The 18604-nt window shown below is 34.1% G+C and overlaps 1 protein-coding gene across 9 annotated transcripts in view; it reads right to left on the reverse strand.

The window, feature by feature from the left end:
* RNF111 (ring finger protein 111) overlaps nucleotides 1-18604 on the reverse strand; it is a 94125-nt gene continuing 75521 nt past the window's right edge. For 4 of the 9 annotated variants that reach the window (XM_070796663.1, XM_070796664.1, XM_070796666.1 and 1 more), the window contains exons 7-14: nucleotides 18033-18294; nucleotides 12962-13310; nucleotides 11417-11569; nucleotides 10072-10198; nucleotides 5934-6026; nucleotides 4600-4695; nucleotides 3443-3570; nucleotides 1-1656 (exon numbers count right to left, since the gene is read on the reverse strand). In XM_070796663.1, the coding sequence (XP_070652764.1) occupies nucleotides 1539-1656; nucleotides 3443-3570; nucleotides 4600-4695; nucleotides 5934-6026; nucleotides 10072-10198; nucleotides 11417-11569; nucleotides 12962-13310; nucleotides 18033-18294 (1326 nt within the window). In that variant the 3' untranslated portion in view covers nucleotides 1-1538. The remainder of the gene's footprint in view (nucleotides 1657-3442; nucleotides 3571-4599; nucleotides 4696-5933; nucleotides 6027-10071; nucleotides 10199-11416; nucleotides 11570-12961; nucleotides 13311-18032; nucleotides 18295-18604) is intronic. The other 5 variants (XM_070796667.1, XM_070796668.1, XM_070796672.1 and 2 more) reach the window with 5 other exon arrangements.

The raw sequence follows: 18604 nt of genomic DNA on the forward strand, positions 1-18604 counted from the left end.
GACAATAGAAATATAAGTTATTTATTAATCAATCCACTTACAAAGCAGGTGGCTTAATGCAAGCTTATCGACATCTTCACATATGATCCATGGGAACATGTCTTCCACATACAGACAGTGATGTTACTGACTGATGCATTTGCATTCTGGGGCATATTAAGCATATTTAGACAAATAAAATTAGGCTATCCTGTATATGAAAGTATCTTGATAATATGCATCCTGAAGTGGATTAAAACTTTCTCCAAAAGAGAAATGTTAGTACATTAACTTAACTTTAATATTCTATATTATGCAGTAAATCTTAACTATAGAAATTAAAAATTTTAAATCAGTGATCGACTCTTGGTAATGTATGAAGTGGGAGTCTAAAACCAGAGCAACAGTAGGTTGACAGTATAATTTCTGCCTCACAGTATCTGCAGATTTACTGTTTTCAAGCTTAAAGAGAAATAAAACAAGAGACATGTAGATTCAGCTGACTTTATTTATCTTTAAACTAATAAAAATCCCTTTAAAAGTGATTCTGGGACCTTTAGAAGTTCTATGAATGCATAGATACCTGCCGATGACTGCAATTCTAAATCCTGACTAAATGTGTTTACAAAAATCAATGCAAGCAGATATCTTTACTATGCGTGCTTAGCAGAAGACTGAATGAAATTCTACATGTCTTCTTCAATTTCCCTAAAATTTTGTTAAATCTGCAAGTATATACAATCCAGCTAATTGAAATTAATATTTAGTGTTCATCAGAGCTGTTTCACAGCAGCAAAAATTGAATCTGGGAAATAAAGTTCTAAATGATGGAGGAAAAAGATAAATACAATAGGAACAGCAGTCTAAATGTATGGTATTAATATTCAACTCTATCTGCATTGTGCTAAAAGGAAAAGGATACACCAAGAAGAATTCTATTGATCACTCTGGTGATGTGAGTACCACCTGCATCTGATTGAAAATGGTTTGTATTCTGTTCCCGGTAATAAGGATGGTATTGAACTCAGAACTCCATATTGTAAATATACAGCAGCCATTTTGTCCTAATTAAGGAATGTCTTAATACACAATATTATCATTTTCTAGAGGATCTTTATACATTAAACTAAAGTACATGATTGATTAAATTAAACGTTAGTAATGGATAAAAAAATTCATAATTCTCAAGACCCGGTACTATGTAAAAAACAAAAAGACCACAAAATCCTACTTACTAAAGCAGCTAATCTTGCCTGCAAGTTCAGGGTCACAAGCCCATAATATGTGCAAAGAAATGCAATACAAGGAACCATGCAAAAATACAGTAAAATGATACAGGAAAAATGTCAAATCTAGAAAAAAAAAAAGCTTTTATAAATACATCAAAATCAACTGTATACATAAACTGTAGGTCTAGCATTAGTTGTACCATGTAGCAGAGCCAGCACTCTTAAGTTCAAGGCTTCCGAATCTGCGCAGGTAAGTCATGCCATCTTTGGTTGACTGCAGTACCAGGAGGGTGGGAATGAGAGGGAGGGTAAGAGTTCTGAAACATGGTGTCAACTTTCACTTGGCAGCTGGGCCTCAATGTCCACTCTGCAAATGGGGCACTTCTTATTGGTGATCAACCACTGGTCAACACACACTTGGTGGAAAAGGTGCATACAGGGAAGGCGTCTATTATAAGTAAACAAAACAAAAAGCAAAAGTTAATTTTATGACAAGTGCAGTGGCATTTAAACAAATGATACATGTAATACTTCAGTAATGGTCTGAAGTTACTAAACATTTTCTCTTCTGTTAAAAAAGAACAAAAAAACCCCTCCCTACTCAAGATTATATACCTACATTAAATTAATACTTTGGGCACTGTAATGTATTAATATATAATTAATCAAATTATATGAATTTGATTCTTCAGCTGTGACAGTTAATTATCTTGGTGATAATACAAGATAATTAACTGTCACAGCTAAAGAATCAAATTATATAAGACCTCAAGAATTTTAAGAACAACTACAGTAATAATTATTCCAGCTTTGTTTCTATACATGAGCTGCCAATGTATTGGAGTTGGCAATATGTTCCCCACAACATAATACTGTAAATATATTTTTAATATCAAATCACTGTATTTATGAAGCACTTCCCAAAAAATTCTCACTTAATTCTCTCTCAAAAGAATTCTGTAAACACACAGCAGCCATATCATACTAATTAAGGAATGTCTTAATATACAATATTATTTTCGGTCTAGAGGATCTCTTTAACACATCAAAGTACATGATTGATTAAAGGTTATTAATATTGTTTCATGAGGTCATTTTCATGTTCTATCGTACTATGCTACTCTTTTAAAAGCAGATTAAACAGCTATGTTTGCTTTAGTACAGTACACTATCAATTAGAAATAGAGAAATAAATAAAGCTTCCATGCACTAACATGCTAATATCAAACCTAACAGTAGAATAAAGGTTACTGACTTAAGTGTCAATTTCAACTTCCACCACTGTTGAGTTGTTGTACATTTCAGATTTCATATTTTGTAAAAACAGCTAAAAAGAGGTGTTCTAATTACTCTCTGCACAGTATTGTCAATACTATAAAAAACAATTATCTATATTTATAAATCTTCATTGGAAATACAGTGTTCAAACAACCTTCTATGTGATATAGTAGACAATAAAAGTTTATAACTTTTTTTTCTCTTAGTCAACTGACGAAATAGGATACAGTTGTTATATATGTTATAGAACTTGCTTCATATGGGATTATGTTACATTAGAAAAAACAGAATAGGAACAAAACAGTTACTTAACAGATTATAAAAAGAAAAGTCTAAAATATTTGGTTAGCATAATAACATTTTCTAAATCACATAGGTGCAAGAAGAAAACAGTCTACAAACTGAGAGGAAATTTTAGGACAAGATCACTTTACAAATGATGATGTAAAACAAACTGCATGGAGCTAATCTGGATCCCTCTCTTTAAGCTTTGGAGAAACATTAATATACATGTTTTGGCCTCCAAAGTCTCTCATCTCTCAAGTTCTCCATCCTATAAGATTCAAATAAGACAATACTGACCACAAAATCTCCCTGGCCAAGTCTTGGTGTGGCCCTAAAGCAGGTAGTATATTTCTCTTTGATGTTAATACAGGAACTTAATCTTTTCACTGTTTTATTCACTATTAGAAGACAATTCTACATATCAGAGACTGGTAACAGGGTATGCTAGGAGTAATCTTTATTTGGTTTCTGGTCTGCTTTATAATAAAATTCCTCTTATTCTGGCTGTGTTGCAGGTCTGTGGGAGATTAGTTCCCCGACCGAGGACTGAATCAGCACCCTCAGCAGCTCAAAGTGCAGAGTCTTAACTACTGGGCGACAAGAGAATTCCCTCAAATAAAATCTCTTGTCCAGTTTTGACAATGAATTTTAGATAATTAGTGTTTAGTTACCTCACATCTTCACCTTCCTCTAAAATAGACAAACAGATAGTACATTTTTCCTCTGTGTCTTCCTCAGTCCCTTCTTCCCCATCTTGTTTGCAGTGCAGTTTCCTCTGTGAGAACCAATCAGTTGTTACCTTGTTAGTAGAGATGACATTATTGAACAACTGAGTAAAGTTTGTGTTTATTTGAAAAACAAAACAAAACAAAACCATACATTCACCCACAACATATTTCCCAGATAAAACTGCCATGAATTAAAGGATGAATTAAGTGACTATTATCAATGAAGTGTTCTCGTAAGACCCTTAAATAATCAGCATCAAAATTAAAAGTAACAGATATTCATTAGTCTGAAATCTATCATTTCTAACCCAGTATATATAATCAGGATCATATACACTATTCTGTCCCATCATGAGGCACAGTCAGATAAACTTTGTTTCATTAATAAATGTTTCAGATAATGTTCAAAAATGAATGCCAGTTATAATATTTAGCTTAAACAGTTGAGAGGACTTACATTTAATGGTAATATCCCATTAATACTCTTAGGAAAAGGGTGAAAAATACAACGAACAGTCATTTTCAAACTTCATTAGTCTCTATAGTATAGAACATTGTTTATTGAAAGAAATTTATTTAACATGCCTACTCCACATCTTCTAGATGTAACACTACATAAGGAATATAAGGGTAGAATATAAGAAATGTAGGTCAATTAAGTTCCCATCCAAACAACTGACTAGCTAAATTATGGTACCACTATAGGATGGAATTCTGTATAAGCTATTAATAAGAATATGGGTCATCTGTAGGTGCTGATATAGAATAAAAAGAAAATGGACAAAAACTGTATGCATATTATCTCCTTTGAGTTATTTTTAAAAGTGGAAGAAAAAATATATACATATGCACATTATTAAAAATACTTGGAAGATTACCTAAGAAATCTTTAAGCATGATTTTTCTTCTGGGAAGGAAAACTAGCATCTTTAGAGTAACAGACTTCAATTTATAGTTTTAGATTTTTTAACCATATGCATATATTGTTTTAATAATAAAAAAATGTAGCTGATAGACTCCATAAACTTGAAAAAAGTCCATGATATTAAATGTTATGCATTTCAACAATAATGTAGATGTTTCATAGAATAAATGCTTACCTTTTTGTATTTATGTGGATATGTACATCTTTCAATTGTCCCCTGGGATGCTCCACGATTGACATTTCCTAATCTTTCTTCTAAATGAATAAGTTCCTGAAGAAGAAGAAGAACTAGTATTAAAAGCCAGTATTATTATTCCTTGAACTGCACAGTCAGTATTGTAAAAGCAATAAAGTACCATATTTATAAACATGCAATGTAGAGTATTCAAAAACCCATATATGGTAAGGCAAATGGCTGTTTGTAACTATTTTTCAGCTAACTGAAGTGGTATGGCAAAGTTATCTTTGTAGACTAGAGCAGCGTATTACCACAGATCCTATGTAAGTCAGTAAGCATGTATGCATCTAGATGAAGTCACTGCAGGAAAATAGGGAAACAAGTCAAACAATAATTCTTGACTCCAACTTCCAAACTGACATGAAGAAACAAAACTTGAATCATATTTAAATGATCTGTTCTTCCAGAAAATTCAAAGATATTTAGCAAAAAACTGAGTTACTTAGGTTTCTTTTTCTATAGCAATGCTTCTCTAAAAACTAAGCTTAGTCAAAAAGCATTAGGCATTGATTATAGTAGAAAAAATATTTTAAAAACCTAAATGTTTTTCTAGAAGAATGGTTAAATAAATTATATTCACCTACCCAGGAGAATATCAGAACTATCAAAAACAATGTACTAGTCAAAAAACTGATAGTACTTATTTCCCAGATATATTGCAAAGAGTAGATTTATAGAAAAAATGTTATCACTAAATTCTAATGTATTACAAGTATCACTTGGGTTCAGTAAAGCATATACGTCTAGTTCATTTAAAAAATTTTAAACTTCTTATTTTGTATTGGGGTAGAGCCAATTAACAATGTTGTGATAGTTTCTAGTCAACAGCAAAGGGACTTGGTACATACAATACATGTATCCATTCTCCCTCACACTGCCCTCCCACCCAGGCTGCCATAAACATTGAGCACAGTTCCACGTACTGCATTTATTTAAAAAAAAAAAAAAAAAAAAGCATTAAGATTTTTCTCGCACATTTAATGGTATGGTTCTTTATCTGATATTTATATTTATTTAATAAATTCCTACATTCTTCTATTATTAGATATTTTCAATTACTCTTCTTCAATATTTGGGTAATTTCTGATGCTAAGATTAATATTACTAATAAATCTTTCTATAATAATCCCTAGAAGCAATATAGATGTGTTACTGCCTTTTGATCCTCAGTCACTGCAGCAATCCTATACTTGTAACTATTAATATTACACATGCTGTCTTTTTGCAATACAGATACTATGGCAAATATCTTCATTAATGCTATTACGTACCTCAAAATTGCCCCTGAAAGGACCTCTGAATGATGTTCCATCCAAGCCTGATGAAATGTAACGAATGTGAGGATAGCCTGCCATGTCAGGAACCTATTTTAAGAGAACTGGTAAGCTAAACGAATTAAGAACAGGCTCAAGTTTTACTGCTACCATTGAATAATTCAGATACTCAATTTTCTCCATCTAGCTTCTCAAAAAAATCAACTTCAGGAAGTATACATAACTCCAAAAAAGGCATTCTGTTAACAGGTTCCTCTTCAAAAGTGATCTCATTTATAATAACTTTTAAATTATCATCAGAAGGAAAAAAACAGAAACAGCAGTTTCATGAGATAACAGATTCTCTTCTACTTGACTTATTTTGCACAAAGAATCCTAAGTAGAGAATACTCAAACCCAAGAATGATGCTCTTAGTAGCCTAAACATATACAGAGTAAAATTTTCATAAGATCTGGTCAATTTCATACAATATTGTAAAGTAATTAGTCCAATTAAAATAAATAAATTTATATTAAAAAAAAAAGGTGGTCAATTTCAGAGAGCTTTATTATACAGTATTAAGAAACAGAAATGCATACAATTTTCTAACAAAATTTAATTTCGGATAAAAGTTTTATTTCCCTTTCTCTAACTCCCAAATAGCCAAAGGTACCTTTGGCTGCTCTTTTGGTTTGGTTCTATTAGTGAAAGGTTTAACAGTTTCTAATTTTTTATTAGCTAAGGTCAACCTTCACAATCTTATTTGTGAGCTCACCTACTTGACAGAATTTGTTTGTAACTCCAAAATCAATAGTTGTGCTCTCACAAGTCATTCACAGACCTGCACAGAGCAGCAAAAAAAATCTGAGTTACCCAGTATGTGCTCCCAGCTGAGGAAGAACAAGACCTTGCCCACTTGTTTCAGTTCTTACACTGTAAACAAGTGTCTTTTTTGCAATGTATTAAGTGCAATGTTTTTCACATTTTTGTACTTTTCAGAGGTCATTTTGTTGTTTAAACTGATCCTCAAACATAATGCTTAATTGTTAGCTAGGGTTCCTAAGTGCAAGAAGGCTGTGATGTGCCTTATGGAGAAAATACGTGTACATAAGCTTCATTCAGGCATGAGTTATGGTGTCATGAGCATGGCCATGTGCTCAATGTCAATGAATCAACAGTAAATATCAAATAAGGTGTCTCTAGACAGAAAAATACATTAAACAAGGTTATGCATTGGTTGTTGGACTGGAAGCTTGCAATAACCTAGGGCTGTATTTACCCTGCGAATAATGGTTCACTATCTATTTTACCAGCATTCACAGTAACTCTATACTACATTAACTACCATGAATAACAAGAGCTGACCCTAGTGTTAGGAAAGGGATATTCTAAGACCATTCTTGCATTTTTATAAACAAATCTCCAGAATTATTTGGCTTCTACTAAATCATAATACACTTCTAGCATGTTTTACAGCTTTAAAAGACAGTTCACACATGGAAAAGAATTTAAAATAAGCAATAATTTTTACCCTTTCAATAGTCCATTATTTAAGTATCTGCAACTTTCCTTATAATCAAGATCAATAGTATCCAGCTCTAAGCAGATAACCTATCTTTCTACATATCTCCAAGAGAAATGAAAAAATCAGAAAGGAACTCCTGCCTTCCAAATTACTTAAACCTGCATGTCTCCTGTAACCCTCCCTAGCCTCCTTTCTCTAACTTCTGGGGATAAGCTTCCTCCTTCTCTTACCCAAAGGTGAGCTCTATCATTTGCTCCCCTTTTCTCTTGTTTCCCCAACCTGGACCACCCTTAACTGCTACCCACCCTTTTCCTGTATATCTTCAAACAAGTCCTCCCTAATGCTACCACTGTTTTGTCTTAAACCTGAAATTACCTTCAAGTTTCTCCAAACCCAGGTTCTCTCTTTAATCCTAATAGTGAGAGAGTGTTAGTCACTTAGTCATGTCCGACTCTTTGCCACCCCGTAGACTAGAGCCCGCCAGGCTCCTCTATTCATGGAACTCTTCAGGCAAAAATACTGGAGTGGGTACCCACTCCTTTCTCCAGGGGACTGTACCTACCCAGGGATCAAACCTAGGTCTCTGGCATTGCAGGCAGATTCTTTACCATCTGAGCCACCAAGGAAGAATCAATCCTGGACCAAATGCCAATGCTATTTCCCACTTTCCCTTCACAGCCAAGTTTATAAGGCAAGTAGTTTATATTTAATCTCCACATATTTTAACTTTCCCTACCTTACTGTGATCTAAGAGGCACCCCAACCTCCATCCCTCACCATTACTGAAATCACTTTGACAAAAGCTGCCAAAAACCACTCTAATGCCAAATGCATTCAACATATTTCAAACTTTACTTTTTTGTGATGAAACACTACTGACCGTATTATTTTGACATTATTCTAACTTTGTTTCTCCTCAATTACCCTAGCCAATTCTTGGAATTATTTGTTTGAAGTACACTTATTGTTGTTGTTTAGTTGCTAAGTTGTGTCTGATTCTTTTGTGACCACATGGACTGTAGCCCACCAGGTTCCTCTTACCACTGAGCCACCTAGGATGCCCTGAAATATAGTATTATCATTTAAATACAGTATTATTATTGGCCAAGGTTCTTTCAATCTCTCATCACCTTTGCACATTTTTCTTAGAAATCTAATCCTCTTCCATGGATTCATGTAATATGACAGACATATGACACATGTAATATTTTATATTGACAGATCACAACCTCTTTAACTCAAAGACCAGTTTATTCTTTGGAGATCCAGACCATAAACCTAACTTCCTACTGGACAGTCCACCCTGACACACATATATCTCAGATTCAGTATGTCCAAAATCTAACTCATTTAACCCCTTCCCTCGGAGAAGGCAATGGCACCCCACTCCAGTACTCTTGCCTGGAAAATCCCATGGACGGAGGAGCCTGGTAGGGTGCAGTCCATGGGGTCGCAAAGAGTCAGACAGGACTGCGCGACTTCACTTTCACTTTCATGCATTGGAGAAGGAAATGGCAACCCACTCCAGTGTTCTTGCCTGGAGAATCCCAGGGATGGGGGAGCCTGGTGGGCTGCCATCTGTGGGGTCGCACAGAGTTGGACACGACGGAAGCGACTTAGCAGCAGCAGCAGCAACCCCTTCCCTAAATCCTCATCTAATATTCTCCAAATTAGTGAACGGCAGCGCCATACACCTAACAACCAAAGTAGATATCTGGGAATCATCTTAAATATTACTCAAACAGAGCCCATCATTTTTAGGTCAACTGCCACTGCCCTTGTTCAAGCATTCATCAACTTTCATCTCTTCTACTATAATGTGTCCTTGCTTCCACCATGAAATCTATTTTCCACACAACTGAAGAGATGGTCTATTTAGGTACAATCTGATCAAGACATTCCTCTTTCAATGAAGCCTAAGTTCTAGTTTCTTGGCAGGGCACATATTTCATTGCTGAGTGACCTTCACCCCTAAGATCTAGAAACAGCAACTTGGATTTCCCTGTGCTTTTATGCTATTTGAAAGCTCTTTGCATGATGTAGCCACTTTAAGAGTACCATTCTCAATTCCAAAGCTTGCTTAGAAGTTGCATGTATAACTTGGAAACCTTCTCTGCAATACTTCTACTCCTACAAAACTACTCACTTCTCTCTATAACACAATATGTATTATGTGAAAGGCAAACTCAATTTTTGCTGAATTTGCTCTTTAGAACTCAAGCTGGTATCAACAAAATCTGAATCCGCTCAAATCAGTTACAGAGAATTAGTATAGTCTTTCTACTGATCAGAAAATAAAGTATGAATGCATCAGAACAGACCCATTACCATTTATGATGATAAAGCACATATCTCACTAAAAGTGGATAAAGATTATCATGTCGGTATAAAAGGAAAAAAATGTCATTTTTTACATCAAGAAGAATATATGTAACATTACAAACACATATTTTACTGTATCTAATACCTTCTTATAGCACAATTTAAATCTAATAATAATAATTCTAATCCTCTACTGAAACACCTATTAACAACTAATACATTAAAAATATTTCCAAAAAATAATTTAGAAAAGGAAGAACAGTTTTTGAAGGCAACTATGTCAGAATTTTGAAATCTTCCTATTTTACCATTAAAGGTAGAGCTCCTAACTGCAAGTGATGAAGCCGAGGTGGTGCATGGTAATGGGCCAAGTGAGGATGTAATGCTCCAGGTGTATAAGTAGCTGCAGTTACTCCAGCTTCAATTCCCAGTTCCCTGACAAAGGAGAACATTTTAAATGTTAGACATCCTTACAGTGTCTATTATCAACAGAAATGCAGAAGTATGTTTACATTTTTTAATGTCATCTGAAGATTCTTATCTTAGCTGAGTAAAAAGATAATTTAGCCCAAAAGATATACCTAATAATTTCAAGTTCATTTTAGAAACCAAAATTCAAAGGTTCAACTTTGTGACCATGAGGAGCAAGGCATTTGTATCCAGTTTCACACTTTACAAAGGAAGGACATATAATGAGTGTCCCTAAGGTTCCTTCCAATCTAAAAGTCTGATTTTTCATGAGAAGCACATACAATTGAGTTTACTTTTTTGGTTTATATGAATGTTGCTTCCAGGTCTTTTGTTTGTTGGATAGTGCCTCTGGATTGTTGGCATCAAGGATAATTCGAAGAGTAAACATTTCTATACCTTATAAAGCAAGGGTAAACAACATTTTAGAAAGTAAAACTGGTAAATATCAAATCTTCATTTATTTATTCTCATTTTATATTTTGTCTGAAAAGTCATTGTGGATCAAGATCTCAATAACTACCTACAGACAACAGATTCAGAAAGAAAATTAATGCAAATTTGCCTCCATTTCTCTAGGAAACAACTCAAGCCTGGAGAATCCAGGCTGGATCTCCCTTGTCAATAGCAGGGGTTAAGGGAGGTACAGCAAATGTGAGTACAAAGGTGGAGGTGCTGGATAAAGAAGATATGAAAAATTTAGGGTTTTTACTTTGATGGTCAATCTCTGAGAAACAACAACAACAAAAAAGTTCTACTCCAGTTTGACAGGGTTCCCTGCCCTAGAACTCAAGTTGCTACTCCTTCCTCCCCGAGTCTCTTATGACTCACCCAGAGACAGTGAGTCACAGCTAAGCTGGAATTCAGTTTCTCTGTATTATCCTTAAAAAAAAATTTATATATCTAGTTATTTGCTGTGCTAGGTCTTAGTTGCAACACTCAGGATCTTCAATCTTGTTGTGACATGTGGGATCTTTACTTTCGGAATGCGAACTCCTAGTTGCAGCATGTGAGATCTAGTTCCTTGACCAGGGATCGAACCCAGACTCCCTGCACTGAAAGTCCAGTCTCAGCCACTGGACCACCAGGCAAGTCCCCACATTACCCTTCCCCTACAAAGTATCTCTTCCAACCTTTTCTACCACAAGAAACTGATCACAGCCCTGAAATAAATAAGATACTGACCAGGCAGATCTCTCTGGAGCCTGTCGAGGATGTGAGGACATAGTCTGAGGCACATGAATATGATGCCCGTGACCATAATTTGGGTGCATCCTATGTGGATGGGGTGGGGGGCGTTCATGTGCCCGCCTGGAAACACAGAACACAAAAAGACCACTGGAAATAATTGAATAATTGGTTATTTCTTAATGTAGAAAAAAACAATCTAGTATTAATATTATAAACATCTATAGTCTTGAAATTAACTCTGTAACAATAAATTATAAAATGCAATATAAAATAACTTAATGATTAACAATAAATCAAGAAACCATAGTCCCACAAATTCTCACTACTCATTTATTTCAATGTCTCCAATCCAAATATCATCCAAGGGAAAAAACAGTATCTTTATAATCTTTATACGGCAGATATTTTAAATAGAATAACAGGAACTAAATGAAAATAAAATTTTAAAAATTAATACTCCAGCATATGCTATAGACACAAGGAAGTTGTTTTATATAAACATATAAAACAGAAGAAATGGAAACTATCTTGCTTCATCTTTTTGCTTTAATAATATTCATCCATTTTAATGGATAAAACTTCTAAGTAAAAAAAAACAAAAAAACTTCTAAGGAAAAAAATTTAACCGGTGCATTTTCTTCAAACACATGCAAATACATGTCAACACATCTGGGAAACTGGTATTACTTCTATTCACACTCTTTATTCATCAGTCCAGCTTACTCTATTTTCTCTTTCTAAAGTCTGTCAAATTTACAAATGCAAATGATAATAAAGTTCTAAACGAATGGCACTTGAGAGAAAACAGTTCTAGGGATTCATTTTTATAGTCTAATTCTTATTTTCTACTAGTTTCAAACACATATACTGATTTTTCATGTTTAACCTTAAGGATTCAGAACAAGTAATTTTCTAGATACTGGAAGATAGAAATATTAATTGGCAACTTTCTTTATAAAGAATTACTATATTAAAATGACAGAAATAGTCACAGATTGTAAATATAACCTTAAATTATATAACTAAAGAAAGAAGTTAAACAAGAGCCAGATTATTGATTAAATCAAGAGTCTGCAAACATTCTGTAAGAGCCAAATACTTAATACTGCTTGCTCTATAGGCCACATGGTTTCTGTTGTAACTACTCAACCTGGTTTTTGTAGTGTAAAAGAAGCTACAGACAATATATAGATGAACCAGTGTAGCCATTTTCCTGCATAACTTTAATAGGCAAGCAGAATAAGACCAACAAAGTACACTGCCCCAAATTAGAACATCAGATCCTGAGTTTTGCAAAGAAAACAAAAAGTTCTTTTTGTTTTTATAGTCTTTTCATATGAAATAACCTTTTATAAAATTTTTATGTCAGCACCTACAACTCAGGATAAGACATTCTGGTTAGAAAAAAATTAATTTCCTAGTGAACTGAGGATTAAGTATAGCTATATCACTTCTGAAGACTTTACAATTTTAAAAGCCAATGGAAATAGAACAGAAAAGAATAAAGGGTGATTATCTTTTTAAAAATGTAAAACATACGTTGGATGCTGCATCATTCTCCTTCTTTGAACTTCCATCCTCTGCATCATTTCATGAGGATGCAGTCTTTGTGCTGGAGGTGCTGTGGCTGGAATATGGTGTGAAATTGGCTGGTGTGTGGGAGGAAGATGCTGAGGGATTGGCGCAGCTGTACTGGCTAAATGAGTTGGAGGTGGGGGTGCCACGGGGTGAGATGTTGCATGAGACGATATTTGAGAATGGAAAGCATGAACAGGATGAGGAATAACATAATCCACTTGAGGTGGAGGCTGAGTCTGAGGAGGAGGGTTTCCATGAGAGTGGGGGCAGGCAGAGGTTTGATGATGAAGTGGTCTTGTCAAAGAAGCATCTGTAAGAAAAGCACAAGCACCACAAGGTTAAACATATATTGCCATAATACATTCATGTTATACTTTACAAACATATTAGTGTATTTTTATTTTATAAATACTTTATCAATGCTTGAGTCTGCTTAGTCTTGTTTGGCAACCTGCTTTCTTCTTTGAGTAATCACAGGTATCTTCTCAAGTCAATATATATAGCTTTACTTCATTCACAGCATTTCATTACAGGAAGGCACCAAAATTTATTGAAGAAATCGCCATTGATAAAAACTGGAAGCAAACCAAAGCTGCAATAAACATCTCTGTGTATAATTCCTCTTGTGCTCTCTTTCATACATGCATGTACACGAGTGTCTGAACACAAAAGCACACATTCATACACACCACTCACAGAAAGTTTCTATAGCATAAATTCCTATAAGCAGTTCTGAGTCTGAAAGAATAATTTAAATTCAGATTATTGTTGTTGATCATGTCCGACTCTGTTATTCCATGGACTGCAGCACGCCAGTCTTCTTTGTCCTTCACTATCTCCCAGAGTTTGCTGAAACTCATGTCCACTGAGTCAATGATGCCATTCAACCATTTCATCCTCTGTTGCACCCTTCTCCTCTTGCCCTCAATCTTTCCCAGCATCAGGGTCTTTTTCAGTGATTTGGCTCTTCACATCAGGTGGCCAAAATATTTGAGCTTCAGCATCAGTTCTTCCAATGATATTCAGGGTTGATTTCCTTTAGGATTGACTGGTTTGATATCCTTGCTGTCCAAGGGGCTGTCAGAATCTTCTCCAACATCACAGTTCAAAAGCATCAATTCTTCGGTGCTCAACCTTCTTCATGGTTCAACTCTCATATCCATACATGACTAATGGAAAAACCATAGCTTTGATTATATGGACCTTTGTTGGCAAAGTGATGTCTCTGCTTTTTAATATGCCGTCTAGGTTTGTCATAGCTATTATTACAAGGAGTAAGTGATTTTAATTCCTTGGCTGCAGTCACCATCAACAGCAATTTTGGAGCCCAAGGAAATAAATAAAGTCTGTCACTGTTTCCATTTTTTCCCCCATCTATTTCCATGAAGTGATGTGACCAGATACCATGATCTTAGTTTTCTGAATGCTGAGTTTCAAGCCAGCTTTTTCACTCTCCTCTTTCACCTTCATCAAGAGGCTCTTTAGTTCCTCTTTGCTTTCTACCAATAGGGTGGTATCACCTGCATATCTGAGGTTATTGATATTTCTCTCAGCAATCTTGATTCCAGCTTGTGCTTCATCCAGCCCAGCATTTTGCATGATGTACTCTGCATATAAATAAGCAAGGTGATGATATACAACTTTGATTATTTCTTTCCTAATTTTGAACCAGTTGTTCCTTGTAAGGTTCTAACTGTTGCTTCTTGACCTACATACAGGTTTCTCAGGTGGCAGCTAAGGTGGTCTGGTATTCCCATCTCTTTAAGAACTTTTCACAGTTTGTTGTGATCCACAGTCACTTTCGTGTAGTCAATGAAGCAGATATTTTTCTGGAATTCCCTTGCTTTTTCTAGGATCCAGAGGATGTTGGCCATTTGATCTAAATTCAGATACTAGTTGACAAAACATCGTTCCGAAAAGTTTACCATAATTAATTACCATCAACAGTACATGAGAGTTCCTGACTAATTACACTGTCACATTTTTTACATGCTAATCAGAAAAAAATTTTGTATTCATTAATCAATTATATTTCTTTCCAGAATTATCTATTCTCATTCTTAGTTTATAATTCACCTTTTTCTTATTGATTTATAAGTATTCCTTGTATGGGAGCTTTGTCATAAGGTAGTACAAACATTTTTCCAAATTGTCTCCTGGTAATTTTACTCTGCCATAAGTATTTTGCTTTTGTAAAATCAAATGTATAAATTATATATTTATAAACACATAAATCATGTTTTCTTTCATCATTAATGGTTATAGAGCACTATAGAGAGGAAAGGAACTTGCAAGTCCCAGGCATGCCTGTAAACATATATTTTCACCACTGCACCTCTCTCCCTGCCCCATGCTATTTTTCCTGTGCTACATATTAAGTAGAGGGCATATTTGCTAGCAACTTGCCGTGAAAATCAGCCTTTATAAAGATGGTTTCACCCATTTCTTCAGTCTGAATCTTGATGTTGCAAAATGACTGTTGAAAGGTCCCTTAAAGGAATACTTCTCTCTCTAACTCTTAAGAGATAAGCATCAGTTTGAAGTCTAAAAGTAAGTTTGTCTCCTCCCTGGATTTCAGCCCTAATTTCATTTTATTTGTAAGATTTTCTTGGTAGCCTGGTATGGAGCCATAGCATTTCTCTAGTTTCATTACAGAAAGATTACCTTCAATTTTTAATTGCTTTGATTTGTGCAGCGGGGGTGAAAGGTAACCACAGACTCATTCAGCCATACTTCAAAGGAAAACTTGTTAGCATATATTTAAAGGAAACTTTCACTGAGCTCAATTTAAGTTGTGAGACATATTTTTAAACTAATTTTCTAAAAGTTGTATTTTCAAATCAGTGTTTTACTCTAAGAAGTCACAAAGCTCAGTATTTCTTAGTCATCAAAAAAGAAGCCACTAAGTTCTCTAACTGTTAACTATTCTTCCTCAAATTTAGAGTATTTTGCCCAGTTTCACAGCAAGGTTCTCTAACTCTATAAATTATTATACAAGAAATAATATTCACAAATATCACAAAATGCTAATGTTTTGCTTTGGAATGAATCAATTTATTTAATGCTTCATTAATCATTTTTCAACTTTACTGAGGTATAATTAACAATTAAAACAATATATCTGAAGTGTATAATATGATAATTTGACATATTATACCATGTGAAATGATTACCACAATCAGTTTAATTAACATATACATCACCTCACACAGTTGCCAATTTTTGTGTGTGGTGAAAACTTCAGCCATCATTATAATGTACTGTTTATCTAAACAAAATAATTACTAATCATTGTATAAAGGTGATATATTCTGCATTCCCACAGACCATTTCCCTTCTTCTCTGTATTATGTGTTCTCGCCAGTAAAAATAAACAGACAAACAAAAATTGTTCTTGATATTGTTTCTTAAAAGTTTAGCATGTCACTTTAACCCAGCAATCTCAATCCTAGAAGTTACCCTACAGACTAGTAGAAAACTACAAATAATTTAAATGTTCATCAACTGAGGACTAATTCAATATATAATGGAATATTATGAGGATATTAAAAACAATGAGCTAGAATTTTATATATTACAAAAATCTGAGACATATTGTTAAATTTTTAAAAAATAAATAATGAAAAAAAAAGATAAAAAAATTAAAAAACAAAAAATAAATAAATAATGAAAAAGAGGGAAATACAATGTTTGATATGATCCTATTTTTTTTTTAAAAAAGGAGAGATATGTCATAATAAGAGATGTGTCAATAATAACATGTGAAGAGAAAGAAAATTTCTGAAAGGGTTTATAATGAACTATAAACAGTTGCTACCACTGAAGTATTGGGATTAGTGGGAAGAATGGAGAAGGACTTTTAACTTCTTATTTTATATTATTCTGTGATTTGACTTTCTTAAGGTGCACATAAGTTATTTTTATGATAAAAAGAAAACATTAATTTTTTAGATTAGGACAGAAAAAAGCAAAGAATACATTTATAAATTGCTTCAGTATATTATTTTTAAAGATGAGGGGGAGAAAACCACACATTTTGAGTTCCCAATAAAAGATGATAAATCAAAGATGAATATCAACAACTATTACAGAATAGCCTGCACATCCTGCCAGTGTTCACACACAGAATTCATCCACTGGTTAATGCTTTGCAAAAACTTTCACTCTTGAAAAGATAAATGATGTATCACCAGATTTCACTGTACAAATTCTGGGCTGACTCTAGCTGTATATGCAGGACACAGATTTTTAAAATTATAGGACTGGAATCATAAGAAGATAAATAACTGAACATTATCCCTCGTATGTAATCAGAGGACAAAAGCAAATTTCCTTGCCAATGTTTTGCTTTACTCCTGGCATGAATTTTCAGTGCTTTTTTTAAAAATCAAAATATTTAATATGTTTCCATCTGATTATTAGCCTATGATTTAACAAAGCAATAAATACACAGCCTAAGGTTATTTCTCATTTCTTGTATCTTATAGACTTCAATTTCTTAGAAAAGTCATATCTGATTCTGTTTTAATTGCTTGCACAAAAAGAGTACAGATAACCTTTCTACAATTGGCTTTCTGTCAAGGAATTTTCTCCTATATCTCAGTTAAGTTTCAGAATTCTTAAAAGTTTACTTTTCCTATGCATAGAAACAACTACTAAACCTTCCAATTTCTTTTTAATACTAAAGGATAAATATAAATTCCTTAAAATTTCCTTTTATAGGAATCTAAAGTGCCATTCAATGTACTTCTAATAGATATTAAAACATAAATGTTAAAATGTAAATTAGATATGATACTTTTTATTATTTTCCCAGACCTTTTAAAACAACATCTGCCATTTTTGCTTAAGAAGACCGCTTTAGGTATATGAGGTGAAGGAAGGATGAAATGGGAAAAATACACTCCACTTTTAGGTCAAGGAAATACTAGAAATTTATAAATTAGAATTACTGAAAGGTTATTAAATGGAGGAGAGTACAATGCTTCATTTATGTGCCTCTAAGTTCTTTGCCTATTAAATTTATACTTACAAGGAGGTGGCATATAATGTCGACAAGATGACAGTGAGGCTTGTGGAGGGGGCTGGGGCTGGGGCTGGGCAACCATGCTTGATCCATAACCATCTATTGATAATGGCTGACTCGGGGCAGCGGCAGCAGCAGCCTGATGGCCAAAGATTGCAGCTCGGGAAGAAGAAACAGGACAGCAGGGGTCAAATGCAGATGCTCCATGAAAACCAGCACTTCCATGACTTCTGATACCACTGCTGCTCAGGTCTACTGGCAATGCCTGCTGTATAAAGAGGAACTATGTTTTATCTTTCTAAAACTTGGTCAAAACATTGTTTATGGTTTACTGTAAAAGTACTCAATGTAATGTAGAAAAATAGAATCAATAAATTTGAAACTGGTAAAATTTTGTGTGTGAAGACCTACTGAGTACCAAAAAATACTATGTGTATCTTGGATTGTAAAAATTATAGTGCTTATCCATTTAAAACCTATAATCAATTTTAAATAACCAAGCATGTGATAGTGCTTGAACAAAAGTTAATGTATTATTTTAACATCTATTTATCTTCCATATACTAGATCTTAAGAGA

This window comes from Bos indicus, chromosome 10 (assembly GCF_029378745.1).
Source record: "Bos indicus isolate NIAB-ARS_2022 breed Sahiwal x Tharparkar chromosome 10, NIAB-ARS_B.indTharparkar_mat_pri_1.0, whole genome shotgun sequence".
Taxonomy (NCBI): Eukaryota; Metazoa; Chordata; class Mammalia; order Artiodactyla; family Bovidae; genus Bos; species Bos indicus.